This window comes from Cydia splendana, chromosome 22 (genome assembly GCF_910591565.1).
Source record: "Cydia splendana chromosome 22, ilCydSple1.2, whole genome shotgun sequence".
Lineage (NCBI taxonomy): Eukaryota > Metazoa > Arthropoda > Insecta > Lepidoptera > Tortricidae > Cydia > Cydia splendana.
Genome location: NC_085981.1, coordinates 13,886,881 through 13,913,234, shown reverse-complemented (window position 1 = coordinate 13,913,234; position 26,354 = coordinate 13,886,881). Strand labels below are relative to the sequence as shown.

General features: G+C 41.4%; 1 protein-coding gene across 4 annotated transcripts in view; it reads right to left on the bottom strand.

The window, feature by feature from the left end:
• LOC134801412 (trithorax group protein osa) overlaps positions 1–26,354 on the bottom strand; it is a 65,864-nt gene that overhangs the window by 19,507 nt on the left and 20,003 nt on the right. For all 4 annotated transcript variants that reach the window (XM_063773950.1, XM_063773951.1, XM_063773953.1 and 1 more), the window contains exons 2-3: positions 21,773–22,459; positions 6,059–6,200 (exon numbers count right to left, since the gene is read on the bottom strand). In XM_063773950.1, the coding sequence (XP_063630020.1) occupies positions 6,059–6,200; positions 21,773–22,459 (829 nt within the window). The remainder of the gene's footprint in view (positions 1–6,058; positions 6,201–21,772; positions 22,460–26,354) is intronic.

Here is a 26,354-nt window from a genome sequence, read left to right as displayed (position 1 = left end):
CACGGCGATATGTCATGTTTCTTAGTACTCGTGTTGTTGTTAGTAGGTACTGTACATGTCTGACATAATTGCTAACGTCTGCGTAGTTTACTTTCTGTACATCTCGCTCGCACTAATATGCGAGTACAAGCGAGATGTATGGAAAGTAAGTTACGTTCTCGATATCGTTTATGTCAGTGCCAAACTGGTGGTAGCCACACCAGAGACACCTAATCCAACTATAATAGCGTGTAAACGTTCACACCTGTGCTGTGGCATAGTTGATAGTGATAATAACTAAATTGAAATGTTTCTTTTAATACTGATATTTTCGATAAAAGCTTTACTTGGCAAGGAAATAATATTTTTACGAAAAAGAAGACGGTTGAGAGAAGAGGCTATTCATTCTTTCGTACAGTCGGCAGAAAATGTTACTAAGCGGGCGAGAAATTTCATGGAATGAAAAGAAGTATTATTAAGAGAAGCCAGGTTATTTTAAACTCAAAAAAACCCACTTTTAATTTTTTGATTCTAATAAATTTTTACTACTTTGTTATCGCGGCAATAGAAAAACACATTAAAGTTCTTTAGATACGCTAACAGACAGACAGACAGACAGACAGACAGACAGCAGTCTCCTAACAGGGTTCCGTTTGTCTTCGAGTACGGACTATGGAACCCTAAAAACGAAGTAGGTATAGGTAGACTAGGGCCGTGAGGCGCGGACGTGACAGTAAAGGGCGTCTGGGCGAGAGGTCGCGGTCGCGGGAGGTAACACTCGCAGGCCCTATTCTATACAGGTTTCTATACTCTTATAGCTCTGGTAGAATATGACCCCTAGCCTAGATTCAATAAATATATAAACAAATATTCTGGAACAATCATACAGTCGCCATGCATTAGATATATAGGAGCGGCCAAGACTTTGTTCAGATATATGTGAACACCTTAGCTGCTCCGATATAAGATGGTGGCACAGTCACAGATCTACCTAACTAAAGTAAGCAAATTAAGCTTGTATTATTACGGGTACGGGACGATATTAAATAGAAGCAAGCCGCGACCAGAGTAACACCGTGCCTCGAACGTGAACGCTGAGCAGGCCATGTGCTTTGCCACGCAGTTATCTAGTCCATAGAACATTGGTTCACCGGTGAACTTATAACAATCGCTGTGACCTTGAGGGTCGGGTGAAAAATGAATATGAATGCGACTAAATACATGAACCAAGTCTTAACCAGAGTAACACCCAACAGAAAAGTGTCCAATTGAAACTGTGAATACTGTACTGTATCTCGTTTCTATGTGGGCGTCCTAGACTCAAGGACGCCCTATAGAGACACGCCCTAGTTTGTCGTAATTGTCGTACAGTTTTACTTTGGCTAGAATACAACTCTTCTTAACATATCATACTATGGCAATGACTTTTTTTATAAATCATTTAAAATTACAATATTTTTAAGGGCTGAGTAGATTTACATACCCCTTAACTTAAAGTACGAGTATATCGCCTGCATTTACATTGTAAATCTGTTTCTGAATTTGTGGTGCAATAAACAATATTTACTTTACTTTAGCAGTTCTCGAGTGGCACAAGCGAGTACAGTCACCTGCAATAATATATTACACAACAAAGGCCGCAAAAATATCTGACACGATCTTATTTGTAGACCCATAAGAGCCTGTCACATATTTTTGCGGCCTTCGAAGAGTAATATATTGCTGACTGTACACAGGTGCGTCGTTACTCTGGTTACGGGTCTTTATTCCGTGTTTCGGTAACACTGTAATAACGCATGTTTACAAATTATTTAAATTTTCCGTGAACTTTCGTACAATGGCGTGAATTTCAAACGGGTCTGTTTATACACAAGGTCCTGAATGTAAACAGGTAAGTACTGCACCTTAACAAGAGGCCACGTGCGTGTCTAAGTTTTCTCTCAGACAAATCAATAAAATAATCTCTAACTCCGCATAGTGGGGAAAATAAACTTTGCCTTACTGTGAGTTTATTACCGCTTCAAAAATTGGTTATAAAATAGTCACTGGGCAACTTTAACTATTGGCCGGACAGCTGATCATCAAAAAGAAACTACTGCTCATTCTACGAATCTACGATGGTTCATTCTTAACCCTATTGCAAAGAGATAAGGTATATCAAAGGCTAATGTTCAATTTCAATTTCAATTTATTAACGCAAAATGCAATTTTACAGGACTAGCCTAAGTCATTACATTTCTTATACCTAAGTTCAATTATAAATAATACTAATAATAATAAAAATAAGCCTGACATCGTGATAATAGATCGATCGCAACGTCGGGCCGTGCTCGTTGACATCACCATCCCCCATGATGAGAATCTCGTGAAAGCCGAGAAGGACAAGTCCAGTAAGTACCTAGACTTGGCTCACGAGATAACCGCCATGTGGGATGTTGATTCGACGATCATTGTCCCGATAGTCGTTTCAGTGAACGGTCTAATAGCGAAGAGTCTCGACCAACATCTTGAGAGACTCTCGCTAGGTGGTTGGATCAAGGGTCAGATGCAGAAGGCGGTGATCTTGGACACGGCGCGGATAGTCCGCCGGTTCCTCTCTCTGCGGCCCTGACCACCGGTAGCTTGGGCCCTGCCCCGCTGCTGGCGGCACCCTAGGTTAGGTTTTTTATAATGTGTTTATATTAATTTTTATTGTTTTGTAAGTGTTTTTATATTTTACTTTTATATTCATATTATAAATAACCTAACTTAAGATGAGAAATGAATAAAGAGAATAAAAATAAAACAAAACGATTACATACAGATCATGTCATACAATAGATCGAATTTAAACATTTAAATCATTTGGTTAGTAACTCGCATATTTTCAAACAATCTTTCTCAATAACCGTCCAGCCGTCCGCAAACAAATCGCAGGAGTGTTGCACAGCACCGAGCTTATTGAGCGTGTTCAGCGCTCGGCAAACGGGCGAGTTGCGTTGCGCCGCGAGACCGTGCGGGCAGGCGGGACCGCGAAGAGACGCAGCCGGTCAGCACGAAACCGGGTACGCTCGTCCGGGACAAATAGTCGACACGCCTCGCCAACTAACTCGGGGCAGTCCAGGCAACCACGCAGGATACGAAGCACGGTTATCAGCTGGTCGAACAGTCTGCGCGTCACTAGTGCGTTGTATCCTAGCGTGCCCTGCAGGTAGGCTGTCGGATACATAAAAGGATAGTACCCGTACAGTTTCCTGAAGAGAGTACGCAGAAAACGTTTCTGAACCTTCTCCAGCATTAGCATGTAGGTTGTCTCGTAAGGACTCCACACGCACGAGCTTGCTTCCAGTTTGGATCGTACCAGAGCAGAGTACAAAACTTTAAAGACCCCTACATGCGTAAAGTCTTTGCAGATACGTATAACAAACCCCAAGCGCTTAAACCCTTCCGTAACCAGAGACCGCATATGGTCATGAAAAGTAAGACCTGGATCAAAGAGCACCCCCAGGTCCTTCATAGAATGGGTGCGGGATAGAGACTCGCAATCAATGAGGTAGTTCGACAGTATTCCTTGCTTAGCCCTAGTGAAACTCATGACATGGCACTTAGCCACATTAAGAGAAAGGCGGTTTTTAACACTCCACCGATATATCGCATCCAGGTTACGCTGCATGTATTGGCAATCTGACGGGGTTTTGATATCAACCACGACTTTTATGTCGTCAGCATATATTAGAAGTTTACCATCAACCAGACAGCTCGAAAGATCATTCACCATAATAGAGAAGAGAAAGGGCCCTAGCAAGGATCCCTGACTAACACCAGATCTCGTTGGGTACGGATCGGAGTCGAAGCAACCAAGCCTGACGAATTGTTTGCGATCTTTCAGGTAGCTGGCAAATAATTTTAGGAGTAATGGGTCAAAACCTATCGCGGAGAGCTTCTCTAAAAGGATATCGTTGTCAACCTGGTCAAACGCTTTTCTGAAATCAAGGTATGCAACGTCAACTTGGCATCCTTCGTCCAGTTTATCGGAGACGTGGTTGACGAGCGAGAGAAGGTTTGTGTTGACAGAGCGGCCTTTTCTGAACCCATGCTGCGCATCACTTAAATAAGGATCCACCAAAGTGTACAGTTTAGAGTGCAAAACACTCTCGAAAACCTTAGCGAAAGAGCTCAGGATGGCAATGGGACGGTAGTTTTCGGCTCGTGACTTTTCACCCGACTTTAGGATTGGTGTCACTCTCGAAGTCTTCCAACTATGAGGATAGGTGCCAGACTTGAGCGCTAGATTGAATACATGGGCTAGAGGACCCGAAAGTTGGGATTTAAAGGCTTTAATTATAAAAGCGGGCACATTGTCCGGTCCAAGCGCACATTTCGGTTTAAGTTTATCAACTCCGAGTTCCACCTCACACTCAGAAAACCCAGAAATGCTTATGTGACGATCACTGCCAATAGCTCCTGCTAATTCGGCACTTAGCTTTGGCTCGCAGGAGAGGAAAACACTACTGAAGTAGTCCGCAAAGGCCCCCGCCGCTGCTTGTCCACTGAACATCCGGTCCCCACAAATAATACTGGACTCATATCCGCTCTTGTTACGTAGGTTCGACACATGTTGCCAAAAGGATTTTGGGTTCGTTTTTAGGCGTCGCTGAATATCATAGATGTAGGCATCATACGCTGCGGAAACTCTTCTTTTTATATCAGCCCTAAGCTCGCAATACAGACCATATACGTATGAGTCACGGGTGGCTTTCCACTGCCTGTGCAAATCACCCTTCCTCTTTAGGTCCTTGATTATGTCTGCGCAGAACCAGGTTGGATATACTCTGGTAGCCTTCCTACTACGACTCTTTTTGGGAACGCATGCATCGAAACAGCTGTACAATAAAGCGTACAATTGCTCAACCGCCCCGTCTACGCATTTTTCAGCCAGCACGGCACTCCAATCAACCTTGGTGACTCGGTCGTACAACATGTTGCTTTACGTTCGACGATATCATAAGATAAGAATAAGAATAGGTAGGTTATACAACGTCCGTCAGTGATGACGCGATAGTATGACCTACCGCACAAGGTCTAGCTGCTAAAATCGTAGTAATGGTAAACCGACATGTTTGGTGTTAACTGCAGGGATTTGTCCAACATTTAGCCATACTCTGCGATATGCATGTCGTTGTCATATATGTAGTATTGTGTAAGCAATGTTGGTAATTAGATAGATATTCAAAATGGCGTAAGTAAGCATAAAGGACTGAAGTGCACGCAGGGTGTATGGCACATAAGACGATTGCAATTGTAACTTCGCTGGGGCAATGATTCAACGTATTTTTTATTTTTTTAAGGTTAACTATGAAGGTTGTCGCGAGGTCTACAGCTCACAAAGCCACTAGTATTTAGTTGCCTAGGAGTGACATCTGGTTGGACATCGCGTTGGTTTTCGGCGTGGAGATTAAACAGTGGCGCCCCTAATCGGTGTAATTTTACTACCAAACTATTTGATTAAGCTTTCGAGTGCAGCACGGCATGTAACACGAGTTACTAATGGGACTTGAACATCAAAAGGGAAGCTCTCGATCAGTCACACCGTTTCCATAAGTTATAGTAATCACACCGAGTCGTTCGCCGCATGCAAACAATGCCGGTAACCTAGCAACCTCACTCTGTATTACGTATTTAATATCATTTTTATTTATTTATTTTATTCGAGATTAGATGGAGGTATTCCGAGGTCGAGAAAAACTCGTAGACAACCTACTGAGGTGGTATTGCCATGTGATGCGACGACCACCAGAACTCATGGTCAAAAAGGTCCTGGTAATGGCTGATGCAGCTCGGGGACCAGGTAGACCCCAGATTACCTGGACGGCAGTTGTGAGAAAATCAGAAAAGACATAAATAAAGAAAGAAAACTTAACATCAGAGAAGACGATTAGAGGGGCCGACCCCAAGTAAATAGGAAGGAGCCAGGAGATCTCTGTACGGGGCTTAGCATGTTTGGTGTAATGTATCGCGTATCGCGTGACAACAGAGCGCCTTGAGCTTCTCTCCGAGCAAGTGTGTGTGTATGTTGGTGTGTGTTGGTGATCGTACTCACAATGATGATGTCGAGGTTCTCGGCGAGGTGGTCGGGCAGCGTGCGGCGCGCCACCTCCTCCTCGCTCATGCCGTTGAAGCGGTCGTGCTTCTTCCGCTCCTTCACCGGCCGGACCTCTTGGCCCTCTAGCTTTATCTCCATCCTGGAAACAAACATATTCGTTATTATAATCCTCAGAAATCAATCCTTAACCCTTCATAGGGCACACTTAAGGTTACACAGGCGCGTTTTCCGGGCGGGGCGTGAGCGTGTTATATGTAAAAGCGGCTCACGCGCCGCCCGCAAAAGCGCTTGTGTGACGGAGCCTTTAGATCTGCTCTTTAGATCCTGCAACTGCGGCTCTTCAAGACCCCGCAAATATGTACAATTTGACACCGGTTAAACCTGGAATTACCATGCTTACCAGTACGATTTGACACTGGGTTAACGGTTAACCCCGGGTTAGTGGGATGGTGCAAGTGGCGCTTAGAGAACTTAGTAGATCAATAAAATCATCGGTTACATAAAAATATTAGCTAAGACTGATTCGAGGGACAACTGATTACTCTGTCACTTGTGTTGCAACTTGCACCGATCGCATGCGACTTTTGATGAATTGCGGCGTTTCATCGATTGATTGAATTAATTACTCCTACTTAATCGCAATGTATCGAAAATCGCATGCGATTTATTGCAAAGTCTGTAAAGCCATTAGACAGTGAGAATTCTGTGGGTACGTAGTATGCATTACTACGTATTCTGTGCCGCAGGCTAAAATAGAACGATTAGAGTTGACGTCACGCACTAGGTAGACTTTGGGAGTGGGTCAATTGTTCGTGGTTGTCATGAGGCTTTCCATTTCTGGACTCCCTCTCACAAGTGAACCTAGTGAAACCTCGACAGCACCAATCTCAAGGGAAACACCAAATGAAAAACTTTAATCGAGACCCGCTACATAGATATTGACCCGGACAACACATATCCTAAGCTTACGATTTAGAATAACAGTTTTGAATAATTCACGTTGATTTCACTAGACTTATATCGATCTTATTAGACTCATGCCTTTTACCTTGTCTCTCGTATGGAAGCCAAACTTGGATCTACAACACCCACACAAAAAGAAAAATTGAAACATGCCAGAGAGCCATGGAACGCAGTATTCTTAATCTGAAACTCAGGGACAGACAACGAAATACCGAGATAAGGAGGAAGACAAAAGTCATTGACGCTCTAACCCACTGCAAAAAGCTTAAATGGAGATGGGCCGGACATGTTGCACGCCACGACAAAGAAAGGTGGACTAAAAGAATCTCAACATGGGCTGGCCCCCCCGGTAAAAGAAAAAGAGGTCACCCTTTAGAAAGATGGGCGGACGAACTTACAAAGTTTACAAACGACGACTGGACAAGAATAGCCCAAGATAGGAAAAAGTGGAGAGAAATGGAGGAGGCCTATACTCGTCGAGAGGTCTTTTATAATAATAAAAGTTGAAAAGTAAAAAAATTATAATAATCAAATTTTATATCAACAATAATTGTATAATGGTAAAATGTATAATTTAAATTTAATTTAATTGTATTGTATATATTATAATGTATTATTAAAGAAATAAAAAGCTTAAATAAATAAATAAATATCGATCGGGATATGAACCGTGAAAGATAATCACGGTTCCCGGTCGATATAAGTTTAGATTTAGAAACTTGAAGTAAAGCCTTCTCTTCAAAAGTTGTAAAGTTCCATTATAGTCTTTTTCAAACTCGAAGGTATGCTGACAGATGTCATCTCAGTCATATCTCAGTACAAAATTGCGAGATTTGACGTTTTAAGGTTATAAATTATATGGAGATGACACCCCTGTGCCTGACACTCTTCGAGTTTAAAAAAATACTATAATGAATGATTTTTTTGTAAATTCAACATTAAAACTGGGATCTTCAAACTATGGCCTGCTAAAAGTCAAATTCCATAGAATCCAAAAGAAAGCGAGGTCCTAGCCTGGGACCCCGTGACAAAAAGTTTGAAGCCCCTGCACTTAGGGGTGAAAACGGAATTTTTCTCCTTCTAAGCGAAAACGTCGCGAGCGGATTCTAGTCAATATTTTAATCAGCATCCAACGTATCTGTTTATAGCAGTATCCACGTGGCACGGACACAAATATCTCGTAAACACCGCGGCGTCCGTCACCCTCGCACCCGAGGGCGTGGGACGCGCGCGAGCGAGACGCTACGTCGGTTACGTGGGTAAAGGGGACATACGTTTTGAATTACGATCGAAAGGGGAGCGAGTATTGTGATTTAAAAACGCGGTTGCGGAAGGTTTTATGTTTGTTTTGATGTCTTTGATTTATGATTGCTATTTAAACATAATTATCGTTATTAATTATCAAAGTTCGAAGAAACTAATTGAGGCGCGAGCATCATGCCGGCTGTGATGTTTGGCATTATTTGTTAGCTGTCAAGCAATGTGACAGCTGACATATAATTCCAAACATTACAAATGGTTTGTGCTCGCGCTCTGCGCAGGTGGCAAAGGTCGTACATGCATCTGGTGTGTTTCGGCCTTTAATAGTCACCTGCAAAAATATCCTGCCTCCTTAAGTCTAAAGTAAATCAGTGTTAAAGTGTTAAGGCTGGCGTCCACTAGACTCGCCGAGGCGAAACGCATCGAATCGCAATAATTCGCCTCCTATATTTTCTATGCAACTGCGTCCATTGGCGAATTAGATATGAGCGCCGCGCCGGCGCGCCGCCGCCGCCGACAAAATTTTCGCGCCGCCGCCGCCGACGCTGCCCTATCGGCGTGGCATCGGCGTGACCTTGTTAGATACTACTACTTTCAGAATCAGATAATATATATTTTATCTAGTTTAGATGTTTAACGGCGCTACTCTGAATAGCTTATAGACATTCAAAAGGTATTTTAGGTCCATATAATTCAAAAATATTGATGGTAAATTCAAACTTTTCTGTTTGGTAACCGCGCTGCTAGTGTTAGGGCAACGAAATTACTAATTTTGCCAGCTGGCTAGCTCATCCGTCATTCACCGCGAATTTAATCATTGCAAGCATGGTTTGAATGTCTTTAAAAGGTGTAAAAGGGTTAATTTCAGATATTAAGCCTTTTCACGCCCAAAGGTTCGGCCATTGGCTTCGCACGGAAGGGCATCGGAAATTACTCATTTAAGCTTGGCCATTGTTCAAATTTCAAAATTTGCTCTCTTACAGCCCAATCTTTTGCCTTGCATCGCTCGCATAGAAGACGCTATCGGAACCTCGTAAGTTTTCGGCCCTGTTTGGAGCTTAACTTTCGGGCTCGCTTTTAAAATGCCTGGTCATTGGTTCTTCTCCGATCTTAGCTTCACTGCAGCACGGCCTTTGGTCTCACACGAATGCACCTGCAGAAAAGCTCCAGGTCTTTAACACTATGGCCTCGGTCTTTATCGGCCTTCGGAATTGCTTACACTGGACCAATAGTTCAATTCCAAGCTCTGCTCTCTTGCAGCTTGACCTTCGGCCTCACATAGAAGCGCGCCGTAAAAGGCGCTCCGGGCATTCGGCCGTCAGCCAAGCTCATATTTGGTGTTCGATTCTAAGCTGTATGCTTACCTGCAGCTCAGCCTCTGGCCTCGCATGGGAAGGCGTCGGAATCAGGTCTACGGTTTTAGTTGGAGCTCGGCCTTGGGCCTCACTTTTTGACATAAATCGGTTTGTTGGGTCGATATTGGCTAATGACGGAGCTTGAATTTTCCTCACTTCGGCTCTTTGGAATGTCGACCAGACACCAGACGTTCCCCTGATACAGTCAATCCGCTACTTTTTACTTAGCACAAAAGATAAGGGCTTCGCAAAGATCTTCCGGCCAGGGCCTTGCCAAGATTAAGACCGCCACTGTTGCTGCGCGATCGGCGCGATACCGTTTATGCTATATAAAACTTTTTTCGTACCTTTATTCAATCAATTTTGCTTGTAATTGAAAAATTCACTTATTTTATAGCTTTCTTACAGCAAAACCATGTTTTTTCAGTAAAATTTTAGTTTGAATTAGTTTTTCATTAATCAAAGGTGTTTCAAGGCCACGCCGCCGATTCGCCGCCGCCGCCGACCGATTTTGACCGGCGCGCCGCCGCCGGCTAAATGCCTATCGGCGCTCATATCTATGGCGAATAGCCGCGGCGCGCCGATTCGACTCTCCGCGCGTATTGCTCGTCAGGCGAATTTCTGCGGCTACGTGTTTCGACTCGACTCGGCGAGTCTAGTGGACGCCAGCCTTAAACAAGGCAGTCTAATTAAGAATCAACGGTGTAAGAAATAAGAAATAACGCTGAATTTATTGTTTTAAAATCGAACGAACACCAATACAGCCACAGCATAGTGATACTGAAACATTTATTTAACATCTTGTAACTTACATATGTTGAACAAATAAATCTTTGAATCTTTGAAAGAAAAGAGATGCATCTCTGGGTGATAGATAACTTAGATAAGCCAAGATGCCAATCGCTTGCGCTCCGTAGCGAACGAAACGCCAATGTCTCTGTCGCACTATCATGGAAGAGTGATAGAGAGAGACTATCGTATCGTTCGCCACGGAGCAAACGATTGTCATCTTGGCTACGCAACCTGTTCAGATTCAAAGTAGTTTAAATTTCGATAGATTCAGAGTAGGAGCGTGAGGGATTTTGAAGCTTTATTTTGACAAAATTGCATTTTTCTTGGCATTTTTCGACGTGTGGCTACAGGATATCTATGAATTTTTAGCTTCGCAAATAACTTCGCAGCCAGTTTTTCTAAAAACGTGTATTGTTGAAAACGTGCTCCGTGTTCGTGTTGTTTTTGGTACGGTACGCAGCAGAAAACCTCGTCTAGCGAGCTCTAGGTATCGATCGGGCTAGCTAGAGTAGGGAGTAGGGTGTAGTGTCGGGATCCCTTGGTGGAGTCGAGTGGTTCCGTACAATAACGAGCGAAACATAACTAGGGAACAAATCAGATTCTTTTTATTATTAGACTTGCCTCGGTAATATTTTGGTAACATCTGTAACAGTTAACGACGTTTGAAAACTATACTTAAACCACCTATTTTCTTACTACTTTAACCAACTTTAAGGAAAAAGAGGAGGTTCTCAATTCGCTGGAATCTTTTATTGAAGTGAAAACTTCTTTAGGGGCGCTGGGCACTTTTTTAGGTGGGGAAAAAATGATAAACTCGAGACAGCGTAACGCGTAACGCGATCATGTGACCGTAACGTTTAGATGGCCACTCATTTAGATGGCATTTAAATCAATAAAGAAAAACTCAATGACATTACATACATGAAAAAGGTTCTAATCTTGTACGGGTTGAAATACGAGGATCTCACAGTTACATTCTAACTTTATATCACTCAAATATAATTCAATAAAGCTACATCTTGATGAAATCGCTAATGAAAGTGAACTCTAGTACTGGTGAATAAAACTCAAAATATCATGACCAAAGGTAACTTTACAATTTCTATTCGAATTTTAAACCATTATACAAATTTGAATTTCGAATTTTAAACAAACTCACTGACCAGCAATTTCGGAACAAAAGTTTTTTTAATAGAAAGGAGGATGGGTCAATTATACATAGTGCTGCAGACATTTTGGACTAGTCATTGAGTTTTCACTTCTGTCGGCACTCCCGGAGTGCAACCCGTTGTTTTTTTGTTTCACTGTCGGTTAACAATGTAGCTTAAACATGTCAACGAAGCCATAAAATCTGACAACTGACACTATTAAACATGACATGACTCCTGAGACAATCTCGATACCCCATTTTTATGTATCTTCCAAAGCGATCATTTCCGTGACCGTGTGATACATTAGCAATATTTCTTGATAGCGGTGTTATAATTTGACCGCCATAGAAGAGTCCGTCTGGGCTAAGTCTGCAACCACCACCACTTAGATGGTTGGCAGTCCTCAACTGTTGCGTTTCTCGTAAAACTTCCTGCCTCGCATAATAGCTAAACTCTCGCCCGCGGTGTTTCCGGACCGATACGACCTTCAGACCTTCAAGAAATTAGCGTACCCCCATCTTAAAGGCTGGCAACGCACTTGCAACCCCCCTGGTGTTATGGGCATCTATGAGCGACGGCAATTGCTAACCATAAGGCGATTCGTCTGCTCGTTTGCGTCTATCATAAAAAAGCGATAGAGTGTGAAAACTGTGGAAGTAACGCCTTAAACCTCAAAACAAAATGCTATGAAAACATGAAGTTTATAGTAGCGGCGTCACACTTGTCAAGCAAGTGTGGCGCATAATTAGTTTAAACAAACTTTAGCTCATCTTATAAACACCCAGCGCCCAGTTTTCGAAAATTAAAGAATGGAGCTCGCTCTCGTCGACCTTGCGGCGGGGTGCTCCGGGTGACACAATTAGTCTGGGGCGGTGACCCCGCGGCCCGAGAGCCCTACACAACACGGAACCCACTCCACGCCACGCTACGGCACTCTCTGCTGGGGATCGTGTTGGGATCGATAGTTGCAACATTTTTTGTGATGTCTTAATGAGCATAAGAAAGACGAATTTTGAAAATTTTGTACGAGAGCCGGTAAACCACCCGATTTATAGTCCAATACTACAACTACGGTCCACGAGTACAGTCACCTGCAATAATATGTTACTCTTCGAAGCCCGCAAAATATCTGCCACGATCTTATTTGTAGAGTATAATTAAGAGTGTGTCACATATTTTTGCGGCTTTCGAAGAGTAGCATATGCAGGTGACTGTACAGTACAAAATTAAGTATCTTCAATAGAGATGCACCGGATATTCGGTTATTTCGGTTACTATCCGGTATCCGGCCTTTCCGGCCATTATTTTACTATCCGGCCGGATACCGGATAGTTACATTCCTTGATTTTGGAGTAAACGAATTGGATTTAAGAATCAGACACGGTCATACTCGTACTTGTTTATTATTTTTAAACAATTCAAACATTCCACTGACTTGCACGCGCACTCATTTGGAACCTAGAAATGTGTCCGCGCGAACGTTCACTAGGAAACAGGTCAAACCTGCAGAATGCGCACCTGAAAAACCGAAATGTAGGTAGGTTCGGCCGATGGACAGGCCGAATATCCGGTATCCGGCCAAACAACTATCCGTTGCATCTCTAATCTTCAATACCAAATACCATTTTTTTTTGTTTTGTTTGTGTTTTTTATTCAATCTATAAAAGTGTTTTGCCATTCACGAGATTCAGATAAGATAAGAGTCACACTTGAACGAAGAGATTTGAGTAGCTTGGAGCATTTGTACTATAGTTGGGCCGTTTTACGAAAAGAACTTGATTTAGACAACATGTTACAACATCGTACAGATAATATAATTGTTAGCTTGAAAGTAAAGCACGGGTCTGGAGACTGTGTCACCCTCACCCCTGTTCATCGGAACGTGAACATCGGTTCGCGAATATCGCGATATCCGCGCCTGCATATTTATAGCCGGCGGGCCACAGGTGGATGAATGGACCGGGTGCACTATCAACGTCGCTTTACATTACAACCTATTACTATTACTATAAGGGCCACTTGCACCATCCCACTAACCCGGGGTTAACCGCTTAAACCTGGAGTTACCATGGTTACCAGTACAATTTGACACTGGGTTTTCGGTTTAACCGGTTAACCCCGGGTTAGTGGGACGGTGCAAGTGACGCTAAGTAAACTTAATAGTAGTTCGCTCTTCATTTAATGAATAAAATATAATAACTACACGTTTACCTAATTTCATTTAAATTTTAAATTAGAACAATTTAATTAAGTTATTGCGTAACAAAAACAAACTATCCACCATAATATAATATAGTGCTCTAGGCCGGGGCACTATCCTCTAATTAATTGCATCTTCTCATAATAATCATAATCATATTTATTTGCAGGAAAAGGGTTAGTTACAGGTTACAGGTCTTAAAGTTAGGTTAATATGTAATTGATCCACCCTGATCCGCTATCTCATGACAGCATGCAAATTTTAAATTATTCTTAAAACTACAACATCATTTTCATAATCATAATCATTTATTGCATCCATGGTTTACAAAGGTGTTAAAAAAAAAATTGGGTACAGCATGGACCCTACAAGGGCGTGGCAACATATTTTTCTCAAAAATGGACGGCAAAGTCGACTTTGCCGTTTAAAAAATAGGTTGCGAAGCGCGTAGTTTATGGTCAGTCAAAAATTAAAAAGTTAAAAACATTGCAGTCTCGATTTTGGGACTGCAATGTTGCATACAAATTCCATTATTTGTCGAGTTCCAAACTTTTTAAAAGTTGAAATGGCCATATCAAATGAAGGCACAGGCCCATTAAACAGCCAAACAGATGATTAGTACCGCGACTATTTAGCTGTCTCAAATAGGTTGGCGTATTTTCGGCAGAAAAATACACTTCTATTTTTTTATTAAAAAAATAAAAAGGCGGCAAAGCTAATTTTTTCAATTGTTTCTACTTTTTCTGTGAAAATATATACGTAAGAAAGTTGCTTTTGTAAAATATTTCTATGATATTTATATTTCTTGCACCATTTTTGAGAAAAGCACTATATATGACTCGGCTGGAAGGCTACTTGCTGGCTTCGGATTCAATTAAACGGACTCCCAAGGTCGTCCGTTTAAAACGAATCCTCAGCCTGCAAGTAGCTACTTCCGAGCCTCGACAATAATGTACTATTTCTCAAAAATGGACGGCAAAGTCGACTTTGCCGTTTAAAAAATACGTCGCGAAGCGCGTAGTTTATGGTCAGTCAAAAATTAAAAAGTTAAAAACATTGCAGTCTCGATTTTGGGACTGCAATGTTGCATACAAATTCCATTATTTGTCGAGTTCCAAACTTTTTAAAAGTTGAAATGGCCATATCAAATGAAGGCACAGGCCCATTAAACAGCCAAACAGATGATTAGTACCGCGACTATTTAGCTGTCTCAAATAGGTTGGCGTATTTTCGGCAGAAAAATACACTTCTATTTTTTTATTAAAAAAATAAAAAGGCGGCAAAGCTAATTTTTTCAATTGTTTCTACTTTTTTCTGTGAAAATATATACGTAAGAACGTTGCTTTTGTAAAATATTTCTATGATATTTATATTTCTTGCACCATTTTTGAGAAAAGCACTATATATGACTCGGCTGGAAGGCTACTTGCTGGCTTCGGATTCAATTAAACGGACTCCCAAGGTCGTCCGTTTAAAACGAATCCTCAGCCTGCAAGTAGCTACTTCCGAACCTCGACAATAATGTACTAATACGTAGTACTTAGGGTACATACTTTATATTCTATTGGGTAATTAAACTAACTAATATAATAATATAAATATTTAATTGTCCATAAACTCTTGCAGAGTGTATGGGCATTCGGTTAAAAGGTAAGTCTTCAGCTTATTTACAAAGCTATAATATTTATTTTCATTTTTTATATACTGGGGGATGTGGTTATACAGGGTGTGGCCTGTAATAAGAGCAAAAAATTAAACTACATACCCTTTAACTAATCAGGAATTAAGTCCAAATAGTTTCAATTAATTAAAATGAAATTTTATTTTTTTATTATTTTCTAACAAAACTAATCGACCCAGCAATGTACTGCAGACATTATGTGTCTAGTCGGATTACTTGACATTGACATTTACGATCGTTATCAATAATATTAGTGGGTAGTGACCCTGCCTATGAAGCCGATGGTCCCGGGTTCGAATCCTGGTAAGGGCATTTATTTGTATGATGATACAGATATTTGTTCCTGAGTCATGGTTGTTTCTATGTATTTAAGTATTTATATATTATATATATCGTTGTCTGAGTACCCACAACACAAGCTTTCTTGAGCTTACCGTGGGACTTAGTCAATTTGTGTAAGAATGTCCCTATAATATTTATTTATTTATTTATTTATTTTTTATTTATTTTAATATTGAAAAACCTATTAAATACATCAAAATTGCTTTTTAAACATAATAATGCAATTCTAATTAAATGGTCACATATTTCAACATTACTTAACAGTTTTCTTATCAAATAGACCTGATGGGCAAAAGGACGAAATGAGTAAAATGCTATAAAGTAACTTGAGCTAATTTATTAAGCAGTTCCAACTAAAATTGTGCACTTTAATAAAATCACTGATAGTAATTATGCCAATCTTACTGGATAACCACTTCACGATTCACGAGAAAACTTGCACTTTTATAATTTTGTAAGAATGTTTCCTTTTCACGACAACGACTACGAATGACAGTACAACCTGTTCTCCGTTTGACTCCGGTCCAACACGACATCATATGTATGTGCAATACTAGGTGTAGGGCCTTCTCAAGTCTCAAGACGAACGAAGAATTTCACAGCTAATTCATCTGGCTGTATGTACACGGCGTACGGTCACAATCAGAATCACATTTGGGGCACCCACATTCGTAGCTCTGAGTTGACAATAAAGGTCGGTTAACATTTACTCTTGTTTCGTTAATAGTACTATGTTACATAATTTCACGTGCATAATTGATTAGTTCATAATTAATTTTATTATTTCTATTTTGCTTTATTTTGATTTAACAACTTGACGTACATTGTCATGTATGTAGTAATAGAGTAAACAATCCCTGAAAAATTTGCAATGCGTGGTTTATGTCTTGTGACTGTGAAGGTTTAATACAATAATTATGAACTTTTTGAAAGGCGACGCACTCCGGTAGAAAACAGTGGTAGATTCTGTGCGGAAAGAAAAGAGTCGTAGAATGTGTTGGGCCCCATACATTCCACGACTCATCTCTTTCCGCACAGACTCTAAACAAACAGTTATTTACGTATGCTGACTTTATTATTTCTATGAACTGGCAATAATAGAGACAAGTGTATCTCTGATCCTGTTGTCCCTATCTCTATCATCGTCGTGAAGGTTTGAGATAATAATTATGAACTTTACTTATAATAAAAAGCAACGTACTTGATGTTTTTGCATGCAGTCTTTGCAAAAGTACAAAATATGTACAGGGTGCTTAGCCAAGATGCCAATCGTTTGCGCCGTAGTGAACGATACGCTAATGTGTCTCTCTCTCTCTCCCTCTGTCGCACTAATATCGACGCGTGATGGAGAGAGATAACCGTTTCGTTCACTACGGGCAAGCGATTGGCATCTTAGCTCAGCCCTCTGTTCTTTTCAGTGATAAAGTACCTTCGATAACACTAAAGAACGGCCAACCAATTTGGTTAGTTGGCCGCTTCAGAGCCATGTACAGTACAGATGAGGAAGTTGCGGAAAGTGAAAGTTTCTAGGAAGTTTTTGGAATGGAAAGTTTTATTTCTCATACATAGATCACTTTGACCACGTCGTAGCTACGTCTATCTCTCTCTCTTCCTAGCTATTTATCACACATGGTGGTGGGGACAGCTTTCCTGCTTAACCTTTTTCACTTCGTCCTGTCCACGACATCGTGCTCGGATAACTTGTAGTCACTCAAGTCCTTTAGCACTACATCCTTCCACAGAGGGCCTCCTTTTTACGTGACCATACCATCGCAGCCTGCTCTCCTGCATTTTATCGGTGATGTCGCGCACGCCCAGGCTTCCTCGTACGTACTCGTTACGGATTCTGTCAAGCCTGGTAACGCCGCACATCCACCTCAACATCTTCATCTCGGCGACTTGGATGGTATGCCCGTGTCTTTGAGTCGTTGCCCACGTCTCGCTACCATACATAACCGGCCTTATTATACTTTTCTGTCTGGTATACAAAAGTATCACGCTGGCTGAAAGGCTGCATCGCCGTCCCGGGCCCCGGCTACAGGCTCGTTGTCCCGCAAACGTGGCACTAGGCACTAAGTACGTTCAACGTTGACGATGACACTGTCAGTCTGCCTCCGATCGGGAAATCATTTGCGGTGCAACAGCTTGGTTTGAACTTCTTCTAGCTCCACCGTTCAATCATGTAATTCAGTCATCTTGTTTAGATTGAATTACATAAATAATTGTTATGCATTCGCTTGACAGTTGTCAATATTGACAAAGTTCAAAGCATTTTTCAAATAGGTAGGTAATGAAGTTAAGTGTTTTATGGAGGTTTTTATTACGAGAATACATTATTTTAAAAACTGTTTCCATTACATAGCAAAAAAAGTTTTTTCGAGTTTGTCAACAAAACAAAACGTGTCATTGCATATTGAATGAGTTCTGATTTCCTAATAATAAGAGCTACTTTTCTCTGTATTCATTTTTAAAATAAATTGTACTAAAAGGCGCGTACCAAGAGGTCCCGGTACCATGACATCTTACGATAGATAAGCGACCGTAACGCAATGTGGAAATCCATTGCTTGCTAAACTTGACTTTAAATTAAAATTTCTCCTAAATTAAGAATTTTGAACCATCGGGACCACTTGGTGGTAACTTTGGGTACTCCAAGGAACCTCCAGTTTGATTTTTTGCTCTTATTAAGGGCCACACCCTGTATATTCGAATGGACATCGAGTAAGGACCTTTGTTGAAAAAATGTAGGTTGGCGGGAACTGCTTGTACAAGTTTATTGCGGATACGTAAGTTATGTAGTTGTGGTTTGGGATTTTGGGGTTTTACAAATAAGTTTTCGTGTTTTCGGACAAATTTGCAGGTTTCCATGATGTATAAGGATGTAAGGGTGAGAATATTTAATTTCGTAAAATGTGGTTTGCAACTTTCTTCATTACTTATCTTGGTTAGAACTCATATGCATCTTTTTTGTAGTAAAAATAGGTCTTTAGCATTTACACTATTGCCCCATAAAATGATACCATATTGCAGCCATGACTGGGCAAAAGCATGATAAGCACATACAGCAGTTTTTAAGTTGGTATTTATTAATATTTGTTTGAGAGCATAAGCAAATCTGGATAATTTGACGGATATTTTATCAACGTGGGCTTTCCAGTTAAAGTTTTCGTCGATTGTCAGGCCAATTGATTTTCTTGCGCTATCTAGAGTGGTTTATTTACCATCTACTTCCGTAGTTTGTTGCTGTCACAAAAGATTTAATTAGATAATCTGTGTAATTTCCAACAGACACCTCTAGGCCACGTGCCAGACTTTTCCAAACTTAAAGCAACATAGACGCTTCTCGAACAACTTTTATACGACGTTCCAGTCCCAACGGCTGCGAGTTTCTAACTTTTACAGGCCAATTCGGACGCGCAACTGACATCAAACCGATATTGGCTGGCAGTTAGCTGTCATTCGCGTGGGCGTCTCGCTCACACTAATATAATTACGGACAAGTCAGAACGAAATGAACGCGCGAATGACAGCCAACTGAGGGTCTACCGCGAAATCAGAAATTTAAAATTTCGTTACCTGCCTGTCTATCGCTAGAATATGCAAAAGTGATAGAGAGACAGATAACGAAATATCGATTTTCGCGGTAGGCCGATATGATATCGGTTTGATGTCAGGGGCTCGTTCGAATTGGCCTGCAAGTTACAATTTGCGAACTGAAAGCGATCAGCTGAGCTAATTTGCGAACATTCCCAGACCAACTTTGACACTAACTGTGAGTACCAAGGACTAATGGTAATGCCTGGATTTCGGGAAACGTTGGCAAGTTTCTTTGTCTATAAATAGTATCGTCTTTGGTATGCGGAATCTGGGTATTCAGTTCGCCTGTTGTCTTGTTGCAATGTCGCGCATTTTATAGTATACTAGGTACCCCCGGCTTCGCACGGGTTACACAAAACCTTAACAAATTATATACCTTTACTATACAGTGTGGAAAAATAAGTCGTGTCCTGGAGGGAAACTACCTTAAATCCTTAAGTTGGCTCATTTTACTTAAAGGAGACATTCCTTTATTTTAAAAAGAAACAATACTGCATTCACGCCCCGCCCGGAAAACGCGTCTTTATTCCCACCTGATTTTGTATTTAAGTACAATTTTCATAATTTTTCACACTTTTTTAATTTTATTAAGGGTTAAAATGTATGAAAACAGACTGTATTTATACAAGTATTTTTTGTTATGTGGCCCAAAAAAAGGAACGAGTAAGTGGAGTAAGACGGACAAACACACATATAACTTCACTTACATACAACACACAGGATTCAGTGGGGCAAGAATACTTTACATGGTACGTGCAACCTCTTATACATATATTATTTGAAAATTGGGCAAGACAGAAGATTCTATGCGCGTTCAAATGACTGAGAGGATTTAGAGGGCCAAAGACCTTGATTCATTTTGAAATAAGGACTACAGTAGAGGAGCTGGAGCACGTTTATCGATCCTGGCTTCAGTCCTTTTTGCTAATACAATATGATATACGTACATGTACCTATATACATAGTCGTTGCTATAAGGTACAAGTTATACTTATATTGTACGGAGCAACAACAGACGTGTTCCAATCGCTTCACGAACACAATGCTCATCAAACAGCGTAATAAGACATGGTCTCCGTTTGACGCCGTTGTCAAAGAAGGACGGCAAGTACGAAGTATTTCGTACATTGACCTGCCATTTCCCATACCGAAAATCGGTATTCACAAATGTAACTCGTACGGGAGTTCTCACACCGTCTAGATGAGCCTTTAGCCGCGTGTCGCGTAGCCGTAGTAGAAATAGAAGTTATTCAGTTGGAGTAGTACGACCTACAAGTCTCATTTATTTTTCCTTTTATATGTATATGTCCATCTCATCTCTGTTCACTCCTTCACTCCAAGAGCGATAGAGACAAAGATAGAACTTCGCATTTCTAGGTTTAGCTTTGTTCAGAGACGTATGCTCGCTCATCGCGAATAACAAGCCCAGATACCGAGGATGCGACGAGGAAAACCAAAGCAGGGTTTTACGAAAAACGCCCTATTATCTGACGATGTGTTGCTCAAAATTGAACCTTGTTACTGCGAGACGAGGGTATAAGTTTGAGTATTGATAGACGACACGTCAAGTGTGAACGTGACGCGGCGAGGCCGACAGATAACAACCGGCTATAATCCTTCCGCTTTCTGAACCTAACGCGACAGAACTACGGAATATTGATGTAATTATAATTTATATTTATGTTCTTTACAAGTTGGTAGTTAATAAAAATGTATTGGCAAAATACTGTTAAGAGTCATTTACGAGTATATACGAGCGAGCCTGGGGGTGGTTTTGAGATGGAAACCTAAGTGCCATGCCAAGTGCCTATAGGGGCCCAAGGCCTCTCTATGCGGGCCTGGGTATACTAGTAAAATATATGCACATTCGGATCTAGCGAACGCGCCACGAGTGAGGTGCGCACGCAACGCATGTTTACCGTAGATTACGCGATTAGCGAACCTTGCATGGGTTGCGCTAATTAGGCGCGCAATCTAAGGCAAACATGCGTGCGCGCTCGTGGCGTATTCGCCGGATTTAGACGCACCTAAATACTAGTGGTACGATGCGACATCGTGCAGTGGAAATCTGTGTGTAATGACGTGCATTTTAGGAATTCACCATTCACAATATCACGTCGTAGATTCAGGTCGTAGATTTAAAATTTAGTTTTATATGTGAATTTGAAATCAGAAATCTGCTGCTGGACACTAGCTGGCGGCGAGTCAATGAAATAACATTAGACAAGGGCAATCTGGAGTGAAGCTAATGTGGCTTTCGTTTTTTAAATTTGCTCAACCGCCTGAAAATAGGCAAGCCAGTTGGAATGGAGTTTTATGGCCACCCCGCGACTGACAGAATCGTTTACTACACTTAAACTACAAACTCACCCATTCTCGTCCTTAATCTTCTTCTTCCGCCCTCTCTTCTTCGGCTGGTTGAGCATCATCTGCGGATGCATCTGCATGTGGTGCTGCGGATGCTGCGGGTGCATCGCGTGCGGGTGCTGGTGCATCTGCTGGTGGTGCTGGTGCGGCTCCAGCGCGTGGTGCTGCGGGGCGCCCAGCATCGCGCACATCGCGTCCTCTTCCACGAACGAGTAAGGGTCATCACATTCACGTTTAACACCGTTATACATGTCTTCGTCTCTTTTATGGTGTTGCTGATGAGGGTGCTGGTGTGGATGTGGCTGAGGCTGGTAGTGGTGCGCGTGATGCGACATGTCGTACGGCGCGTCGGGCTCGCGCTTGAACCCGTACGGGTCGGAGTATTTCGGGAAGAATGGGTAATCGGGCTGCGGTTGGGGTTGCTCGAAGTGTCTGTAAGGGTAGTGGCGTTGCATCAGCTCGTAAGGCTCGGGCTCGTGCTCGGGCTCCGGCTCGAGCTCCTGCTCGGGGGAGGGGTTGTGCGGGGTGGGCGGGGCGGGGGAGGGGTCGTGCGGGACGGGAGGGGGCGCGGGGGCGACGGGCGCGGGGGAGCCCTCCGCGCTGGAGGGCTTGCGGCGCGCCTCGCCGCTGTTGCTCGTCTCGTAGCCATCGTCCTGCCCCTCCGAGCCCTTCTTCTCTGAGCCCTCCTCCCTGTAAACACAAGATTGCAGCTTTAGTATATGTAGTTACTTCACAAGACGCTTTCAGTTCTGTGAACAGCAGAAATAGCTAAAGAAGGTGTTCAAAATATGTCAATGATTTCCGCCTATAAAAATGATGACACATTACACTTATCGGACTTGAACTCGTCTAATCAACTTTTGTGGCTCCTTGACTTTCGTACAGTGATATTAGTGATGATATCTACTGGAGTTGATTTCTCTTCAAAAGTTTGCTGAACCTAGGTTAGGAAGCTGGCTAATGTAGCTATCGATGACATACTTTCGCTTACAGCCGCCCCAGATCCTAAGCCCGTAAAATCAGACACACATTCGGCTCTAAATATAGCGCCGTATTACACCTATGGAATATCAATAAGATTAAAAATAAAACACGTTACACGACACGAGTTGAACAGCCTTTAATGTAAACAAACAAACATACATGTCGTTTAATAGTATTGATAAGAGTACCTGCACTTATTAAATACACGTTTCGAGATGAAATGGGCAATTTTACTGACATTCATGCCGGCAGTATCGAAACAATTAATTGAACGTCTATAGACCGTATGCCATTGAAATAAGGTGGACAAATGGTCAACTTGTGTCAACGACATGATGGCACGATGGTACACATTGTATGAATGGAATATTGATGAACAATAATGACGAAGTAACATGTGATCACTTTCGTTGAATGGAAGCGTAATTTTAATAAGAGGGGTAATTCTTCGAGCATTTTATCGTCGTTTTATTCATACCATGATTACTTTATTGCTGTTATAAATGTTATCGGTATCATTTTTCAATTATCACTGTCGACGCTGTTTACTGACAAGATCCACCATAATGCCGACTGTACACACTCGTTGAGTGCCTCTCGTCGGGAATTTCGGTAAAAAACCGAACTAATCGAAGAATGGCAAGACGAGTAAGAGGGAGATGAGCCCATTTTCCCTTCTTCTTCTTCTTTTTGAGCCGATCGTCCGCGGTGAATTCAAATATTTTTCGAAATTTCTCCTCATCCAGTATGTTATATGCTTCAGTCTTCAATATCAGTGCATCCTCAGCAAATAATTGTTGAAATCCTTTCTCGTAGTTTGATACCCTTTCAGCGTTTACAATAACAAGAGCCATGTGCACGGTCTTTTCATTATAATTACTAATTTCTCTCCTACCTTATAAGTTATACTTATCACTCAAACTTTACACAACACATTTCGGTGCAAAGACCCTATCAAGTTTCAAAGGTGCAGGTTTTGCGTCACGCCGACATCAGAGTGTGATCGTCTTTGTCTCCCCCTAGCTCGGTGTCCCTAGCAGCGTGGGAGCGAAGCGCTGCGCCGTTAATAATAAATTGTCCCGTTCTGGGTTGGCACCCTGTATACTGGGTTTTATAATTGAGCTGTTGCGACTTGCGGTTGACATTATGTACTTATAGGTACTATAAAGGGGCCCACAGATTACCAGTTCGCCGGCCGATATCAGCCTGTCAGTTGTTCGGAACTGCCACCTTTTGCGATTAACTGACAGGCTGATATCGTCCGGCGAACTGGTAATCTGTGGGCCCCTTAAAAAATAAGATACACGGATATAAATAGTGGCAACAAAAGGAATACTTTTTATGTAAAAAACTGTTGTTACAGAGATGTTAGATCAGCACACTCTGATTTTTTATTTATTTATGTCGTTAGTTTTGCTCCCACACTCCCTCGTTTTGTTCTGTTTAAGTCGGTGCAAAGTTAGCGTAGGCGAACTCTACTCGCTTCTCCAATCTCCATCCATTCTTCCATGAAAACTGTTGTAAACGATGCTCGGCTTACACAAAACAGTAGCACTATAAAACAAACAGGTAGCCATGCAAGTGTAAGAGATGTATGTAATGGTAGTAGGTAATACTAGTAATTAGGGCTTCCAATACCGGGATCTCGGGATCCCGAAATACCGGGATCCCGTCTTTTTAAACGTATTTTTCAATACCGGTATTTTTAAATGCAATACCGGGATCCCGGTATTTTTAAAAACAAGGAAATTTGCAGTATAAACCGTTTATATCCATTAGAATGGTCATATTCGGCTGTATTAAGAAGCTTTTACTACACTTCAGACGCATCTAACTTGCATCTAGCCCTTATTTTATTATTGAAATAAGATCGTTGCCTGAACGTCAGATAAATATTTGATGATTGGTGGTGGATGAATCCTGATAGTGAGATTAATATAGTTAGTACTTAAAATTTTATCAAAAATTTTAAAGAAAAGAGCAAGGAACAAGGAACTGTAGTATGGCAAACTAATTTAGGCGGCAAACTAATTAGAAAAACCGGGCAAGTGCGAGTCGGACTCGCGCACGAAGGGTTCCGTACCATAATGCAAAAAAAAAAACAAAAAAAAAACGAAAAAAATACAAAAAAAAAACGGTCACCCATCCAAGTACTGACCACTCCCGACGTTGCTTAACTTTGGTCAAAAATCACGTTTGTTATGGGAGCCCCATTTAAATCTTTATTTTATTCTGTTTTTAGTATTTGTTGTTATAGCGGCAACAGAAATACATCATCTGTGAAAATTTCAACTGTCTAGCTATCACGGTTCGTGAGATACAGCCTGGTGACAGACGGACGGACGGACGGACGGACGGACGGACGGACAGCGAAGTCTTAGTAATAGGGTCCCGTTTTACCCTTTGGGTACGGAACCTTAAAAAGTCGGCTGGTGGGTTGTTGGACTAAAAATGTGACTGGTGAAGTCAACCAGTTGAATAAAATTATTGCCAACCTGGAGTGTGAAATAAAATTAATGCAGATGGCGACATTGATTGTTTATTGTTCTAAAAGCTTTTAGGGCATATCTGGTGTTACAGTAACCCTTTTTAATGCCCCTTTTTAATAAAACTATATTTTTTTAAAGCAATTCATATTCAATACCGGGATCCCGGTATTGATGAAGACAGTTTCGGTATTAATACCGGTATTGTGAGAAGTCCGGTATTTGGAAGCCCTACTAGTAATAATCGCGCTGAATGAGTTCATTCAAGCGCTCCAATTAATTCTAATGTGGCCGCTGCAAGATGCTCCTTTGACGTGTTTTACTTTGACTCTTTTTCATTAGATTTCAATCTTTTTTTAGATTCCATTCTTTCTCTCTCAATTGAATGAAATTGTATTTGAATATGGTTCGGCAGCTCAGTTTACACAGAATACATTATAAAACAAACATGTAACCATGCCAGTAATAGTAACAGCTGATCGTACTATGTAATTTAAGTAATGTTTGTAATAACCGCGCTGAATGATTCCATTCAAGCGCTCCATTTAATTTAATTCTAATGCGCTCGCCCGCCGCCGTGTGGCGCTCCTTTGACGCGTGACTTTTACTTTTTTTACGTTATTGGATAGATTACGTTCTTTTCTTCTACCTAAGCGTATATTATTGACTTTAGGTAAAAAGAATACTATTTGGGTATGATTAATATGACATTGTGATTGACATTATAACTTATAAAATTTGGTTACAGGCAGTGTTGGCCGAAACGTTAATGCAATTGAAAATTCTTGACCATTAACCAGCATAAGTTGAACCGTCAACTGTAACCGTCCGTCACCATTTACGGTTCAATTTGTAATGGTTAATGGTCAATTGCAATTAACGTTCGGCCAACACTAGTTACAGGGTCGTTTTTTCCCATATCAGTTTTAACCTTACTCGATAGTATGGGAGGTCCCAATGCCCAATGGTCCCCTACCTCCCCTATTTAAAGTAAATTGAATATGGAATTGTGATAATTATCTAATATAAAATATAAAGTCAAGATCAACGTGGAGAAGAGTTGAGAAGACCGTCTATCAGGTGAGGCTGTCTAGATGCTCTTTCGCCGCTTCTAA